The sequence below is a fragment of the Camelus bactrianus genome, chromosome 2 (assembly GCF_048773025.1).
Source record: "Camelus bactrianus isolate YW-2024 breed Bactrian camel chromosome 2, ASM4877302v1, whole genome shotgun sequence".
In the NCBI taxonomy this organism is placed as follows: domain Eukaryota; kingdom Metazoa; phylum Chordata; class Mammalia; order Artiodactyla; family Camelidae; genus Camelus; species Camelus bactrianus.
The window spans coordinates 88,435,622-88,453,061 of NC_133540.1; the positions used below are offsets into that span (position 1 = coordinate 88,435,622).

The 17,440-nt window shown below is 33.2% G+C and overlaps 1 protein-coding gene across 8 annotated transcripts in view; it reads left to right on the top strand.

Annotated features, from left to right (window-relative positions):
- MRPL1 (mitochondrial ribosomal protein L1) overlaps positions 1–17,440 on the top strand; it is a 77,065-nt gene that overhangs the window by 25,007 nt on the left and 34,618 nt on the right. For all 8 annotated transcript variants that reach the window (XM_045506129.2, XM_074345883.1, XM_074345878.1 and 5 more), the window contains exons 5-7: positions 972–1,043; positions 4,297–4,408; positions 16,776–16,882. In XM_045506129.2, the coding sequence (XP_045362085.1) occupies positions 972–1,043; positions 4,297–4,408; positions 16,776–16,882 (291 nt within the window). The remainder of the gene's footprint in view (positions 1–971; positions 1,044–4,296; positions 4,409–16,775; positions 16,883–17,440) is intronic.

A 17,440-nucleotide genomic window follows, 5' to 3' on the forward strand; every position in this document is an offset into this window, starting at 1 on the left:
AATTTAAAAGCAGTGGGCCAACTTAGTGCTGTGAAGACACAGAAACCACACTTTTAAAAATGTCTAGTCTGGAAAGTCATGAAAGTCCAGGCTATAACAAATATAGTTTCAGCTCTTTGTCATTTGTTTTGTCTTAAACATTTGTTTACAACGTGTTTATGGTTTGTTTTTTGAAGTTTCTGACTATTCTTCATCCACCTCACTTTTAATGAAGAGATTCATTTTTCCAGGAAAAGTAGAGAATATAGCTCTTGAGATGCCACACAGAACTTGAGTAACTAAGGGAGTGATATATTTTCACAGTAAAACCAAATGGCATAAATGGAACATACAGAAAAAACACTAATACCGTGTATTTTTTTTTGAATTTTCAGATAACAAGCTAAATTTTGTTTCTGTCATTTCTTAAAAATTTTTACTCTTCTATATTGGTTTGATAAAATGTCTTCATTTAAATTAGCAAAACTAAATATTTTTATAGCACTAGGAACTGTATCCAGTTTCTTTCAATGAGCTGTAATGGAAAAGAAACTGAAAAATATATGTGTATGTATGTGTATGTGTAACTGAATAGCTTTGCTGTACATCTGAAACTAATGTTTGTAAATTGACTGCACTTCGATAAGAAATAAGAAAAAAAAACAAAACCTAAATATATTTTAATTTTTTACTTTTGCAATATGATACATTGATGGCATTGGAGACTTAAATTGAACTATTTGGTGTGTTCCTAATATGCCATTTTGATGTATTTCCTCATATGTTAGTTAAGAAACACCTTAGTCACTTATAAACTAAACTTGTTCTGGTTGTAATATTTCTGATGCATCTGGTTGAAAATTGATGCATTTTTTATTTAAAAGTAAAAAACATGGTTTTTACTTTGAACTGTCGTGTTATTTGTGACAAAATGCTTGAAAGCAGACAGAATTTGTTTAAGGATTGATGTTCAAAATATTGTATTTTGGTAGAATGCATCAGAGATTAAAATAGCAGAAGAAAATGGAGCTGCGTTTGCAGGAGGAACTAATCTGATTCAGAAGGTACAATGTTGTTTTTGTGTTCATTAGTTACAGAAATTGTTCCGTTATCTTTGTCATCCATTGATTTATTACATGTGGGACATAACCACTGTGCTCATATCTTTTGATAAATGGTTAGGTAGAGCTTTACAAAACGGGAAAATTTTCCTACTCTTTTGAGTCTCAAAATCAAGCTAAGAAAAAACTATCCAGACAGTCTGACGTTAAGTATGCTTGATTTATACTGTGATTTTTTTCCCCCTTGCTTCCTATATGTTTCCTAGAGTTTTGTGGGTAGGCTGGAAAGGGAAATATGACTCTGTGGTTTTGAATGTGAGATTTAAGATGAAATCCAAAAGGTAGCACATGTGGATATCTTTATTCATAGTTTGAAGATCAAATACTAATTTTGATTTCTGGGAGTGAAAAGTGTGATTTGCTTTAGTCACAAAGGATAGTATCTGACCTCTATAATATGTTTTTTTTGGTTATTCTTAACTTTATCACCCGCACCCCCAGCCCCATTGGTTCAAGTGATGTAGGCTCAGCATGGAGGCAAAAAATGATCATATACCCTGTCTTGAGAAAAAGGAGAGAATTTGTGGAGCCTGTTTGCAACAAAGACAGCGCTTTTTTTTTTTTTAAGAGGTGGGAAGAAGAGGCACATCTGTTGAACTTTGAGAGTTATTCTGAAAATACAAAAGATTTTCCTTAACATTCTAATCTTTTCTTCTAAATTTAATCATTTAGACTCTGTAATACTTTTCTTTTTTGTTTTTAGAACAGGAGAAAGTGACTTGAAAATTTATCTTTTGTCCCATATTCAGATTTTGATTTGGGGGAAGTTTTAACTGGACCCTTCTTTTGGGATGCACATCAGTGCTTGTAGTTTGTTTTTTTCTATCCAAGTAGTAGTCTAAATTTGGTGTGAATTCTGGATTTTTAAGGAGAATCTCCAGAATTATTTTTGGGAGCAGAACTAATGGAAAATATGAAGAGATTATGCTTTCATACAGATTCTAGGTGAAAGTCACAGTGTGGTACCCAATACTTTCTGGCGTATCATACATTTTAATTTAATAAGATTATTAAAATTCTTTAAATTATTAAAAAAATAAACAAAATCACAGATTCTTTGGAATTTGAGAGTGGAGCTTGATCTTTGAAATCAGAGAACTAGCCATTCTTATTAAACTTGTATGCTGCTTTCCATCTGTTTTTTCCCGCAAGCCTAAGAGTATCATGTAGAACTGTCATAGCAACAGTAGAGTTTGAATAGATACCTCCACTCCTTAAATGCTCAGTAAGAAGTTACTTCTCAAGAAAGAAATGGTAAAGGAGCAGAAAGTGTTCTGCAGCATTAAATCCATTAAACAAAAACATATTTGAGAAAGTAACCCAAATAAGGAAACCAAGTATATTTTGAATTATTTGGTAAGTAAAATATTACAGGAACAGAATTTCTCTTTAGATGCCCAAATGTTAATCTATTATTAGAGGGAAAAATACCACCTTTATAAGGCATCAAAACCAGTATATTCTTGCAGATTATCCCCTGGTATCTTAAAATTCATCCATTTTGTGTTTAAAAGGTATTCAGGTTGTGAAGTAAATTCAGTACAGTTTTGTAAATAGTATCATGGCTGCAATTTTTTAAAACATATTTCTGTATTTTTAATTAGTTTAAATACTTAGTTTTTAGATTTTACTTAGTGCTTATAGTAGGTAAACGTAGGATGAATTTACTGAACTTTTAGCCATTTCTTAGATAAGACTTTTATTTACTAAATTCATTTTGCTTTGATTACAATACTTGTGAAATATCAGAAGTATGCTTGGTTCTGAGGGATTTTAAAATAGTTTCATTTTTACTTGTCTCTCTAAAGCATGATTTCCATCTATGTAGTTTTGTATTCTGTGATAATAGTCTTAAGGCTAACTATAGCATAACTTTCAAACATAATTTTTAATTTAGTTCAAAGGAACATGTTTTAGAATCAGCATTGGAAGATCTTAGAGTAGAAATTTCATGTACAGTTCTTTGTCATTTCAGAATTGCCTCTGCTTTCGTATTTTTAGTGATGAGAGCCCTGGTTCTGAAACCATACTGCCTGTATTTGAATTCTGGGTCTGCCTCTTAAAAGTGCACAGACTGACTCATCTTCCCCAAGTCCTCAATTTCCTCATCTGGCACATGTGATCAATATTAGTACTGTTCCCTCCTTTGGTTATTGTGAAGACTTGATGAACTAAACTATGTAACGTATTTAGCAGAATCCTTGGCATGTGATTAGTGCTTGTTTAATGTAAGTTATTGTTCAAGGGAGTGCAGTATGTTATTTAGGGAGTAAAGAACTTGTAAAAAGAGAGAATAGTAACAGGAAAATAAAATTCCACAATCACTGCTTAATTTTGCCAGAGTTCAAGTTTTTAGCGTTCATTGTGTAACCCCAAACCAAGACTCTGGATGACATATTGTGGTAAGATTTTATGCAAAAAGAGTCCTTGCTAAATATTTGTTGCTAGGTGATATTGTTCTAAAAAGTTGCTTCATTTTATAATGAACTAAATTTTTAAACGGAGTGTACTGTAGTAGTACAATAATTATTTGGGGTGCCTGAATTAATTTAAAATGTCTTTTAAGAATTAAAGTTATTCTCTTTGCTTTTAAAATGAAATTAGAGTATGGGTAATAAAATATAAGTAAGCTTGTCTTTGACCATCCCACTCTTACTTAATTTTTAGTTATTAGAGGCAAAGAGAATTTTAGTTTCAGTTCTTTGTGAAAATAATTATAGATTCAGTTCTCTTGATGATCTATATTTAGGAAGGCGGTGTATTTGCTAGTGGTTTGACAGCTAGTGTTATTAATTTTATGTGTGATCCATTGCAAAATTTTCAGTGTGTTTCTTCAGTCTTAATGGACATACGAATTCAACTTTGTGGGATTGTATGAGCCATATATATATCAGTGCTATGTTTTAGCTTGTAGCACTTTTGCCTAACATAACCTTATGGAAGAATTAAACTTAATAAATGCTTTTTTTTAAATGAATGTGGCTATATTTAAAGGAAAACGTCAGAAAATGTTTTGCTGCTTCTGATGGTTTTCATAATTGGCAGATGCGTTCATATGAACCATGTGTGTGAAGAAAAAATTGTGCTTAATATCTATTTTCTAAATTATAAGGGAAATTACTATATTATACTTTATTTTCAGAAGGATGAAGATTTTTATATAATCTAAGATTATCTTTTTTCCCCCGATTTTCAGATTTTAGATGACGAAATTCAACCAGACTTTTATGTAGCTGTTCCAGAAATAATGCCTGAGCTTAATCCATTAAAGAAGAAACTGAAAAAAAGATTTCCTAAGTTTACTCGAAGTAAGGGAGAATTTTCTTTACAATTTCAGTATGCTATCAACAACTTTCTAATATGTATGTTTAGTTAGAAAACAAATCTGCTAATATCTGTGTAGAATAAATAATACGTCCTGGTATTTGAGTTTTATATTATCTAGGAACATGTGGGTTTGATTCTTTTTCCTTTGGCATTAATGTTGGTGATTTAATATAATTTGAAATCCTATTTTATAATACCAATTCTTTAAATTTAGGCCATAGTCTACTTTTAAATTACTGGGACATAGTACTCACTAGGTATGTTATCATCATACTATTCCGTACCTCTTTATCAATATAGTACGTATGCTCATTTATGTCAGCAGTCAGCATATATACATGAGTGCTTACAGTGTGTGGCTCTGTAGTTATTTCCCTTAAGCAGCTTTCCCTTCTGGGTATTTCCCCCCTTATGAAACCTAGTAAGAGAATTAAGTTTGCTCCATAAATAGCCTTGTTATAAAGTATGAAGTGTTATATGATAAATTTACAGGGCACTGTAGATGTTCAATAGAGGAGGGGTTTACATGGTGGGGAAATCAGAGAAGGCATCCTGAAGGAGGTAACATTTAAACTGTACCATGAATAATTTGATGAGTGGATTAAGGGGAGTATAATTTTAAGTAGAAAGAATCTGTTAATCATATACACTGAAGTAAAGTCAGAAATTATAGGCCCCATTCCAGAAATATCAGTTAGTTCTCTTTGGCTCTAGTGAATGGTACTTCTATGTTGAAATGAGAGAATATGTTAGGTAGATTGATACCATATTGAGCAAGATCTTGGAAAAAGGTCCTAAAGATCTTGTACTTTTATTCTATATTCAGCAAGAATCTCTTAGAAATTTTTAAGGTGGGAAATTCTTTAGAGCTTTGATCTAGCAAAAGTTTGTAAGATGTATTGGCATGAATCAAAACTAGAGATCAGGAGACCAGTTCAGGTACAATCGCCAGAGACTAATAAAGATAATGTTTAAACTAAAGTCTTCGTAATGAGACTGAAGTGAAGAGGACAGTTGTCAAAAATAATAGGACTTTGCACTAAGTAGTTAGGAGTGGACAGGTTGAGAGGGAGAAAGGGAAGTATCAAATGATGCTGAGATTAAGCCTAGGCATTTCCTAATAAACTGATACCATTTATGGAAGCAGGGAGTAGATTTGGGAGGAAAAGTAAGTCCATTTGGAGACACAGTTTCTTTTAGATGGAGCTGGATATCTGCTGTAGATAGATGTTATTTCAAATAAAGTTTTATAGTGTAAATAGAGCAAATATTTTAACACTGTTTTAGTAGATTAGTCTTCAAATTTTAACTCTAGTTAAACTAAAAAACATCCTGCTAAAATTCATACATGATAGCCACTAACGCTCATCTGAATTATAGATCATGTTCTATACTGTAAACAAATTCAAATGTACCCTCCAATTCTTTTGCGGTACTAGAGTTTTGTTTATTTTTAGTAGTCTGCATTGAATAACACATCCTTATGGGATATTGGACCGAGGTTTGGCACTTTTTATTAGGCACTTGCATTATAGTAGTATTTATTTTCATGGAATCAGACTTACATTCTTTCCCAAGTAAGACCTGAAATTGAACATTATTTAAAAAAATTAAACCAGAATTGCAATTAAATTTGAAAATAATTCTCATAATTTTTTTGTAATTAAAGTCAAGCTCAACAAAACCAAAAAATACTAAATATAGTCAATTAAAACTGAAACTGAATACTGAATATATCTGTTTTTAGCTAGTGCCTTGCTTTGCATGGTGAACTGGTTTTTCACAGAAACTAATTTTGTCACCTTTGTTACTTTATCCATTCTTTGTAACTCTCTTGGCCTCAATTTTCTTTAGTGTTGAGATGTTTTTATCACCGTTTTTACTGCAAAATTTGGGATTATTATTTTTAGTCTGAAAGGTTTTCAAATAACTTACTTCTTTGTTTCAGATAAGAAAAATTTCCCTTTAAAATGTTTATTTTTATTAGTGGGCTTTATTTCTACTTTCATAATGAATCATAGCATCTGTATTCCATGGTCAAGTTACCTAGGTATGTTTCCTCCTCCATTTGCTTAACAAAGCGTCTTGGAAAAACAGACAGGCCTTCCTCCTCTATAACTTTTTCTTTTCACCCCAACATGATCTGTTCAACAGCACTGGCAAAAAACATTTGTGTTCTTTAAACATGAAGACAAAGGATTAACCTGTCAAAAATGTTAAAACAGAACACACCAGATATGTGTTAGAACAAATGAAACTTGTATTATGCATTTTCAGAGCTTATTCAGATTCTTGTTTAGGAACATTTGATTCCCCTTATAGCCGACAAGAGACGTAAGGGTAAAATAGAAATTACGTTTTGAGCAAATGGATGGAATTAAAAAACAAACAAGCCCTTGCAGCTGAGCTCATTAGTTTCCCATTTTGTCTTACATTTTGTTTTTCTAATGGGAGTGGGTGTAACCATCTTGGCTGGATTGAATGTGCATATTTTGCAGCATGTTTAGTTTTATTTGTTTTAATTACTTACGTAACTATAGGCAAGTTCTCTATTTTTCAAATGCACATTTGGCTTGTTTTCTTAGTATTTCTTTTTTATCTCATTAAAAAAGGACATTTGAAACTTGCTTTTAACAATTTCTTGGAAAAAACTGGGCTTTATTTTGCTTTGTCAACTAGCTTTTTTCCCCCCAAAATAAATGCCCTCTGAATTCTTTCATCTCTAATATGTATTTTGATTTTTTTTATTTTCTTTATTCCCAATCTTATTATTTAGCACTTACTAAACAAAAAATGCTGATATGAAAAATATCTTGGCTTAATGGAATCAATTTTCTATTAGGCATATTAACCCATAGTAGGTACTACGGCATATGTGGAAATAATTGAATTTCTTTTAACCATACCAAGTTATTGGCAGGTAGGCAGGAAAGGGACATGATTAGAAAATTAGACCCACTGATGTGCATTCCTCTGAACACACAAGCTCTTGGAACTGGACATCAGTGTTCCAGTTGGAGTCTTGTCAGTAGGATATTCCAGCAGACTTGTCCAAAGAGTATTCACACCTATTGAGTAGGCCGCTGTTTTCTTTAAGGAAGTTGGTGTTGTATCATATTTGAGAGTAATGAATATACAATTACTGAAATCTAATGTGAATGATTTTTAATTAATGGATCGACATGCTGAACTTCAGAGTATTGCTTGCATTATTGAAACAATTAGAATTCTTTGGTTATATAAAGAAAAAATGAATGCTAAAACATAGGGAATTTTTGCAGGGTAACTAATTTGAGGTTTCCCTCAATTCTCCCCACCCGCCCCTCCATCCATTAGTTTAAAAACTATTTCTGTGTGAAAGGCTCCAGTGATGATTAGGTATGATTATAACTATTATAGATGAGTTATTGGTGTATTACAGCTGGTTCTCTTACTCCCCTTCATTTCCTTTACTCCAGCCATAGTGGCTTCCTTGCCCTTCCCCATAAGCACTAAGTGTTCTTCCTTCTCAGGTCTTTGGAATCATTGCACTGTCTGTAGTGCTCTTTGCTTATTTGCCCGACTCACGTTCTCATTCATATATTACCTAAACAGAGCCTGCTGTGACCATCCTGTATAAAATACTAACCTCTACTTCCCATTCACTGGATTTCTTACTATGGTGTTTTTATATTCTTTTTAGGGCTTATCACTTCTGGCATCTTACATTTTTTATTTGTGGATTTGTGTTCAATTCCTCCTATTAGAGTAAATGCATTTTTGGTTTTGTGTACTAATATATTCTCATGACCAAGAATACTATCTGATACAACTACCTCAACAAATATTTGTATCATGAATGCACATTTACTGCAGCATTCAGTTGACAGAAGATATGGATTACATACTGAAACTAAAGAATGGATTATCTACAATTTATAGATTTTTTTGGATTAGAATAATTCTACTTATAGTTATGTGCCAACCCTTGAGTGTGATGGCTATGAACAAGACAAAGTCCTTAATGTCTTGGAGTTAATGGTTTCATTTTCTACACTAGACAAACTGGTTTACTGAGCATTGAATTTTAATTTAATTAACTCAGATTTCTCTAGTTAAAGAAATAAACCAAACCAAAACACATAACCTTGGCTCTCTCTTGCTTCCTGAGATGGCCCACACTCTGTGGAGTGGGTATCTACTTTTACTTTAACCACCCCTACACCTTGTGGCCAATCTCACTTTCCTAGATCACCCTGTGCTGTGGGGCTGCCTCTCTCCCTCTCTTTCTTTTGCTTCTTGAGAAGGCCCCCATTCTTATCTATGGAGTGTGTATGTCCCTGAATAAATCTACTTTTACTCAAAGAAAAAAAAAAAACCAAACCACAAAACGTTCATTTGATTCAGCTATCGTTTATAGCTATGATCTTAGTTCTTTCCATTGTTTCATACCAGGGTTTTCAAGCAGGTCGTCTTTAGTGGTTAGATCTCTCCATTTCCTTACCAAGTGTTACTCTTCCTTACATCCTTCTCCCATACTTCAGCCAAAAAATGTTGCTTTTGGTAATAATCACTGATCTTTCTTTTGTCACACTTAAAGACCTATTTCTAGTTTTCTCTGTTTCTTAAAACTTTCTTTTACACTGTGCAATCTTAACTCACCTTTTGTCTTCCCTGGCTTCTTACATCCTTCTTGCTTTATGCCTGCCGTGTGCCAGGTAAAGAAGAAAAGAGAAGGTACATCAGGATGAAATACCTCATTATATAGTTTAGTAAAGGTTATGTTCATTACAAAAATTGAATAGAGAGAATTAAGGGAAGAGAAAGGAAAAAGAGTAGAAAAGTAGAAAAATGTGAAAGCACAGAGAAAAGAGAAAATAGAGAAAGAGGAGAGCAATTACATAGCAATAAGGGATAGCAAAGCCCTCAAGAGAGTGGTGAAGATTTAACACTGCACTATGTTGAAAAGCAGAATAGAACAGTGGCTAACAAAGGCCACTTTCTATCTTGACTTTATAACTTAATTATGACCTTGAACAAATTTTTGAACATTTTTGTGCCTCTTTCTATTCAACCACAAACTGGGTTTCATGGTAACATCTTCTCATAGTGTTTTTGTTATAATGTATGCAAGAGCTTGGTTCTGGCTGGGTACATAACAAGTACGAGCCTCTAATACTGAGTCCCTACAATTCCTAAAGTAGCTATTTGTTCTCCGTAATTTTTTCTTTTTTTCCATTATTTTTATAATTACTTTAGAATTTACTCTTTTTCACATGTTCATATATAATTTCTACCATTGTAACTCATTTATTGAGTAAGCAGATAATTATTGAGTGCCTAGTATGTGCCAGGCAGTATACTTATTACTGAGGATTAAAAGATAAAAAGATAATTTCCATCTTTAAGGAGATGCAAATTGAGAGATGAGAGATGAAAACAGACTGCTCTAAAATATAGAAAGTATGCTAGTGGAAGATGTGCAGAGTGCATAGGGGAATGTGGGATACTTTGTAGAATCAGATTATATACAGAAGGTAGCAGTTAAGTTGAGAGTTTAAGCATGAGTAGGCATTTTCTTTCCTGACATGCATGGGGAGAACATTCCAGGTGGAGGAAATGACCTATACTAATGTAGAAAAGTATGAAATGGCAAGTAGTCTTCAGGAAATTGTAAGTAGCTTTCTATTTTTTGGTATATAAAGTGTTATCAGATAGGCTAGTGGAGTTAAGAGTAATAGGCTGGGGCCAGATCATGGAGGGCTTTGCGTGCCATACCATGGAGATTAGACTTTTGTCCTCCATGTAGATAGGAGCTACTGAAAAGTATTGCTCAGAAGAATGATACAAGATTTGCTTATTAGAATGACTTTAAGGAGTGATGTAAGTGTGACACTGAGCAGTGACAATGAAGACAGAAGAAGAAGTCTGTTGTGGGATATTGAGGAGGTAGAATTAGCAGGAGTTATTGATTAGATGTGGAAGGTAAGGAAGAGGGAGGAATCTAGAATGATTCCCTAATTTCTGTCTTGAGTAGCCCAGTGAATATTGTTTAAAGATAGATACACAGGAGATGAAGCACATTTGGATATGACAGTAATATCACAGTGAGATGAGGTGGGGGGGATGGAGTTAGGCACAAATCTATTGTTTTCTGGAAGTAAGTATTAAGATGAAGTAGGTTGTAATAAATAAATGTGCACATTGTAATCTCTAGAACGAGTAAAAACGTACACAAAAAGAGATAGAGCTTAAAACTAAATGGAGGAATAAAACTGATATACTAAAATTTTTCGTTTAAAACAAAAGAAGGCAGTATAGAAGAACAGAGGAACAAATGAGATGACACAAACAGAAAACACATAACAAAATAAAGACCTAAATCCAGCCACATCATTAGTTGGCTTAATAGGAAATTGAATAAACACTTCAACCAAAAGGCAGAGATTCTAAGATGATGAAAAAACAATCCAATTATATGCTGTCAACAGGAGACACACTTGATATTCAAACATACAAATAGGCTGAAAATAAAATGAAGAGTAAAGATATACGTTGAGAACAATAAGCATTAGAGAATTGGGTTGGCTATTTTAATACCAGACAAAATAGATTTTAAGACAAGAAATTTACTAGAGAAAAAGGTGGATATTCTATCTTACTAAAAGGACATGCTTATCTAAAAAAAGAGCCACAAAATAAGTGAAGCAAAAACTGACAGAATTGAAAGGAGAAATAGACTAATCATGAAGTCCAGTTGGAGATTTTAATATTCTTCTCTTAATCACTGACAGAACATGTATGTAGATAATCAATAAGGATATAAAAGACTTGAACAGTACTGTCAGTCAGCTTGGCTTTACTGCTAGCTGTAGAACATGTCACTTAACAATAGAAAGTGTTCGGTGCACACTTTTGAAGTATGCATGGAGCATTCAGGTTAGATCGTTTGCTAGGCTATAACACAGGTCTTAATGAATTTAAAAGGATTGAAATCATACAGAGTATGTTTCCTAATCATAACAGTTAAGTCAGAAATCAGTAACCAAAATAAATATGAGAAATCTTCAAATACATTAAAATTAAACAGTCCATTTCTTAGTAATCCATAGATCAAAGAGGAAATTACAAGAGAAATTAGAGAATGTTTTGAATTGAACGCCAATGAAACACATGTCAAAACTAGTGGGGTGTAGCTAAAGCAGTACTTATATGAAAATTTATAGCTTTAAAGGCTAAATTAGAATAGAAAAATTTAAGATCGTTGTTCTAAACTTTTACCTCTTAAGAACCTAGAAAAAAGGAAGCAAATCAAACCCAAAGTAAGTAGAAGGAAGAAAATAATAAATATCAGAATGGAAGTAAATGAAATAGAAAAAGGAAAAGAACAGAGAAAAGTAATGAAAGGAAAACTAGTTTATTGAAAAAATCAATAAAATTGATAAAACTTTAAATGGACTGATTTAAAAAAAAAGGACATAGATTATCAAGATCAGGAATGAAAGAGGACATCAGTACATATCCTATAGACATTAAAAGATAATAAGGTAATATTGTGAACAACTTTTGCCAATGAATATGACAGTTTATATGAAATGGACAAATATCTTGAAAGACAAAAATTACTTAAAGTGTCTAGAATAAATTGAAAATCTCAATAGATCTGTATCAAGTAAAGAAATTGAATTAGTCATTTACAGCTTCCTACAATGAAAAGCTCAGGCTCATGTGATTTCTTACTGGTGAATTCTATCCAACATTTAAGGCAGATATAATAGGAATCCTTCACAACTTCTTTAGAGAATAGTGGGGAAGGAACATTTACCAGCTCATTAATGAGCTTGACATTACCCTGATATTAAAGCTAGACAGCGGCAACACAAGAAAGCTACAGACCAATATTCATGAGAATAGAAGCAAAAATCTTTAATAAAATATTAGCAGATTGAATAGCAGTATGTATGTGTGCATGTATAAGTGTATGTATGTAAATTTTAGTACACATTAAGGAGATTTAGTCCAAGAATACAAAGTTGATTTAACATCTGAACATCAGTTAGTATATCATGTTAATAGAGTAAAGAGTAAACACCTTAAGATCATCTCAGTAGATGCAGAGAAAGCATTTCAGAAAACACCTATCCATGATGAGAACTTTCAGAATACTAGGACTTGAAGTGAACTTCCTTAGCTTAACAAAGTGCTTTTATGAAAAATCAACAGCTAGTATTCTTAATGATGAGATCATTAAGACTGAATGCTTTTCTACTTAAGGCAAAGATCTCTGCCCTCACTATTTATATTCAGTATTGTAGCAGGTCAGAGAAATAAAGGGCATAGATATGGGAAAGGAAGAAATAAAAACTTTTTTTATTCTTAGAAGATATGATCCTGAGATATTCTAGTGAGTGAATTCTCATAAATGAATTACAGGATACAAGATCAGGATACAAGTTCAACATACAAAATCAGCTGAATTTCTATGTACTAGCAATAGATAAATCAAAATGAAATTTATAAAACACTTCCATTCACAAGAGCATAAAAACAAGTAAAATACTTATGAATAAATACAGCGAAAGATGTGTAAGGCTTTTTAGAGAGAACTACTTAATGTTGCTGAAAGTTTAAGGAATACCTAAGCAAATAAAGGATATACCATGGCTGTGGATTTGAAGTACAATATTGTTAAGATGGAATTCTTTCCACAGTTTTCTGTAGATTTAATGTAATCCCAATGAAACTCCCAGAAGCCTTACAATTTTTTTTTAATTTAGAAATGGACAAGCTTATTCTAATATTTAAATGGTGAGATAAAGCACCTGGCATAGAAAAATGGTTTTAAAAAGGAAGACCAAAGTTATTTAAGCAAAGTTGCATTACCTGATTTAAGACTTTACTATAGAGCTACAGTAATCAAGACAGTGTGGTATGGCATAGGGATAAAATATATAAAGGTTGAACATCGAGAATTCAGAAATGGACCCAAACCAACTGGTTTTTGACAAAAGTACCAGAATTATATGAGTAAATAATTCTTTTTTTTTTTTCAATAAATGGTACTGAAATAGCTAGGTATCCCTTCCCTCACATCAAACACAAAAATTAATTCAAAATAGGTCATAGATCTAACTGTAAGGGCTAAAGCCATGAAATTTTAGAAGAAAAATTTCTAGGAGAATATCTTTATTGCCTTGGATTAGGCAAAGATTTCTTAGCACACAAAAAGTATGAGCCATCAAAGAATAAGCTGCTAAATTGGACTTTATGAAAATTAAAAACTTTCATCATGAGAAGACACCACTAAGAAAATGGAATGATAAGCTGCAGATTGGGGGAAAATATTTGGCACACGTATATCTAACAAAGGACTTGTATCAGAATATATGAAGAACTCTTATAACCCAATAAGAAGATTATTAACCTAATTTTCCAAAAAGGGGATAAAAGAATTGAACAGGCACTTTACAAAAGAAGATAATACAATTGACCATTAAGCACATGAAGTGATGCTCAACATCTTGGTCTTTAGGGCAATGCAAATTCACATCAAAAAGATTTGGTTAGAAAGAGGGAGATAGGAAAAGGAATATGTAAGGTCAAAGGAAGGAGGTTTTGTTTGATTGTTTTAGGATGGATCTGGCTTTAAAAGTCAAGTCCAGTCATTGTCCCCAATCCATCACTTTTTTCCGGTGTCTCATTTCCAACTGTATACAGTATTCAGTATTCCGTCGGCACCCTCACTTCAGTACGTGTTAATGCAAAACTATTTCTTTCCTTCTTAAGTCCTGTTCTTTCCCACTTCATTATCATTACAACAGCACTATGGTATCAGATTCAAAATTATAACATCATTTATTTGTTCATTCTTTGAGCAAACAAACATCTGTCATATTGTACACCTTAGTAATTACCTACCTACATCTGGGTGGAGATATTAAGTAGGTTGTTGGAGATCATGAGAGAGCTTGTGGCTAGAGATACAAATTTGGCAGTTATCAGTGGATAAATGGTGTTTAAAGCAATATGTCTGGATGAGATCACTTGCTGGGGAGTGTGTATGGATCCAAAAAAAAGAAGTCAAATGACTGAACCCGTAGGGAGTTTAACTTTTAGAAATCAGCTAAGTGAGAGTGGCTCAGCCAACAAGAATAGAATGGATCAGGCAGTGAGAGGAGTGTTTGAGGACAAATCAAGATATGGTAGGAAGAGGAAAAATATATTTTGTGAACTACTGTTGGTAGGTCAAGTCAGAGGAACACTGAGAAATTATTGCTGGATTTACCAGTGTGAAGGTCACTGATGTCCTTGACAAGATTCTTGTCAGTGGAGTAATAGGGATGATAACCTGATTGAAGTAGGTCTGAGAGAAAAGAGGAAGCAGAGACAGAAATGATAGCTTTTTCTTGAAAACTTATGTTCTTAAAAGAGTATTGGATGTCACTGGAAGGCAATATGAAGTCATAGTCTTGTTTTATTTTAAGATGGGGGATTTTATAGCAAGTTTATGAGTCGATGATGATGATGTAAGAAAGCAGGGAAAGTAGACAGTGTAGTGGAGAGTGGGGGGAGTGGTGCCCCTGGATAGGTTGGGAGGAATGGGATCCAGTGCTCAAATGAAGAGGCATGGCCTTTAGTAAGAACATAGACAGTTCCTCCATATGACAGGAAGGAAAGCCACATTGTGGTGTAGATTCAGGTCAGTCAGCAGGTAATTCTTGAGTTTCTATTGTGTCCAAGGCACTATTCTTAAGAAAACATAACTTTAAAAATATATCTAAATTAAAGAAGTTAAAATAGAGATATAGATGGTTTAATGAGGTGCCTGTTTTTTGTACATCATTGCTAGAAACTTGTTTATTATTATACTATCTGTCATGTTTACCACTTGTTATACTACAATGTGATACTAAAAACCCTCAGTGTTTTTTCAGTAGTTTTTGTATGCACATCCCTTTTCTCCCAGTTTGATTGTATGCTCCTTGTGGATAATTGCTTTCATTTATAGCTGAAGTGCTCCATTTGATCCATTTGAACCACTCCTCAGGTGATCCTTAGTGTGCTGTACTCTCGATGCAATAAGATTTTCACACTGACTTATGGGAAGAATTGCTGGAGACAGTGGGAGTTGTGTGTCTTCCGTGGGACTTTCCTTACTATATTTCTTACCCTTAAAATAAATCACATTTTCTATGTACAAAATTGAAGATTTTTTCAGTTTTCAGTTATGGTATTATGGAATATTAGGAATATATATTTTTATGTGTTAAATTTGAGTTAAAATGTTAATGACTAAAGATGAGAAAGGTATAGTTTATGTTTGGAGTCTCTTGCATGGTCCTTTGAAAATTCTTAGTTTTTACCTTGATTCCTTTTTTCTACTTTCTATATTCAGTGGCATCTTTTTTCCCCACCCTAATGGAGGAGAAAGTAAATCAGAAAACAGTAAAGTTTCAGTTTTTAACTCTTTTTTCATGCCAGCTTCTGTAACCTTTTGTACAGTAATGATTTGCCTCCAGACTGTATCATTCACTGAGATATTTCTACTGTTAAATCTTGCTACTTTTCTAGTTCCTTCCGTTTATGGTAAGGGAGGTCAGGTGAATTTCATGCAAAGGTAAGTAAAAAGTTCTTTGAAGATTTTAAGACTCCACTGTTAGCTTTTACTATGGGTTATTTTGTGTTTTATTTTGTCATCCATATTTCTAAAGTATGATAAGCATCATCATTGTATACACTTACTTATTACCGTGCAACATTAATATGACAAATTTGGTGGGTTAAAATAGCACACATTTACTGTCTCAGCTTCTGTGTGTCAGGAATGTGTGTACAGCTAAGCTAGATTTTCTGCTTCAGGGTCTTGTCAAGCTCTAGTCAGGGTGTCAACTGGGGCTGTGGTTTTATGTGAAACTTGACTGGGGAAGGATCCAATTCCAGATTTATGTGGCTTTTTGGCAGAATCCAGTTCCTTGAAGGTTTCTGGACTGAGGGTCTTAGTTTCTTGACCCATGGCCCTCTCCATTTGTCACCTCATGACATTGTAGCTTGCTTCTTCAAGGCCAATAGGAAGAGATGCCTCCAAGACAGCTTTGTGTAATGTAGTCATGCCTCCATTGCAGCTTTGTGTAATGTAGTCATGTATATGTAATCATCCTGTCTTGCGTAGAAGTGTGTTTCAGGTCTCATCCACACTCAAGGGAAAGGGATCACACAAGGACATGAACATCAGGAAATAGGCCACCCTAAAGTCTCTCTGCCACAATTCATTGTTATATCTTAACTTGAGGTGAATGCTTCTCTTATTCAGTATTTTTGCCACTTGTTTAGATGTAATGATAACTTTGGATTTTCTATTTTTCTAACCAGATTCCGTTGGCCGGGACATCCCCAAAATGCTTGAATTATTTAAAAATGGACATGAAATTAAGGTAGATGAAGAAAGGGAGAACTTTCTGGAGACCAAAATAGCAACAGTAAGTGATAGTGAAAATTATTCAGTGACCCCTTTTCTTTTTTTCTTAAGTGATTCACTGATAGTTTATAATATACCAGTCCTTTGAACTTGTTCTTATCACTAGCATTAGGAGTGGCACTAAATATATACATAGATAATTTTTTTTATAGATTGAACTCATAAATTTTAATGGTGCTGTAGAATTCCTTTCCAGAGTTATGTGCCACTCACTGACATTTACTTGTAGTTTCCCTTATTTATCTATTCTATGAATGTTATTTTTGCTCTTTAATGTTTTAAGCGTTTTGAGAGTAGAACTTAGATCTTATATATCTTGTGTAGAATATTGCATAATGCTGAGTCCATAGCAGGTATTAAATACTATAATGGAATTGACAAGTTTGGTTTATTTTACTGAATTGTTTTTGATTATCCCTGTCTGTGTTTGAAAACTGTTTGCTCTCTTACAGAAGATGCTGGAAATCAATTTCCAGAGCCATTTTTAGGACACTAATATAGATATGTCAGATTTTTATAAATTGTGTTTTTTACTTATAAAAATACATACTTATTTGCT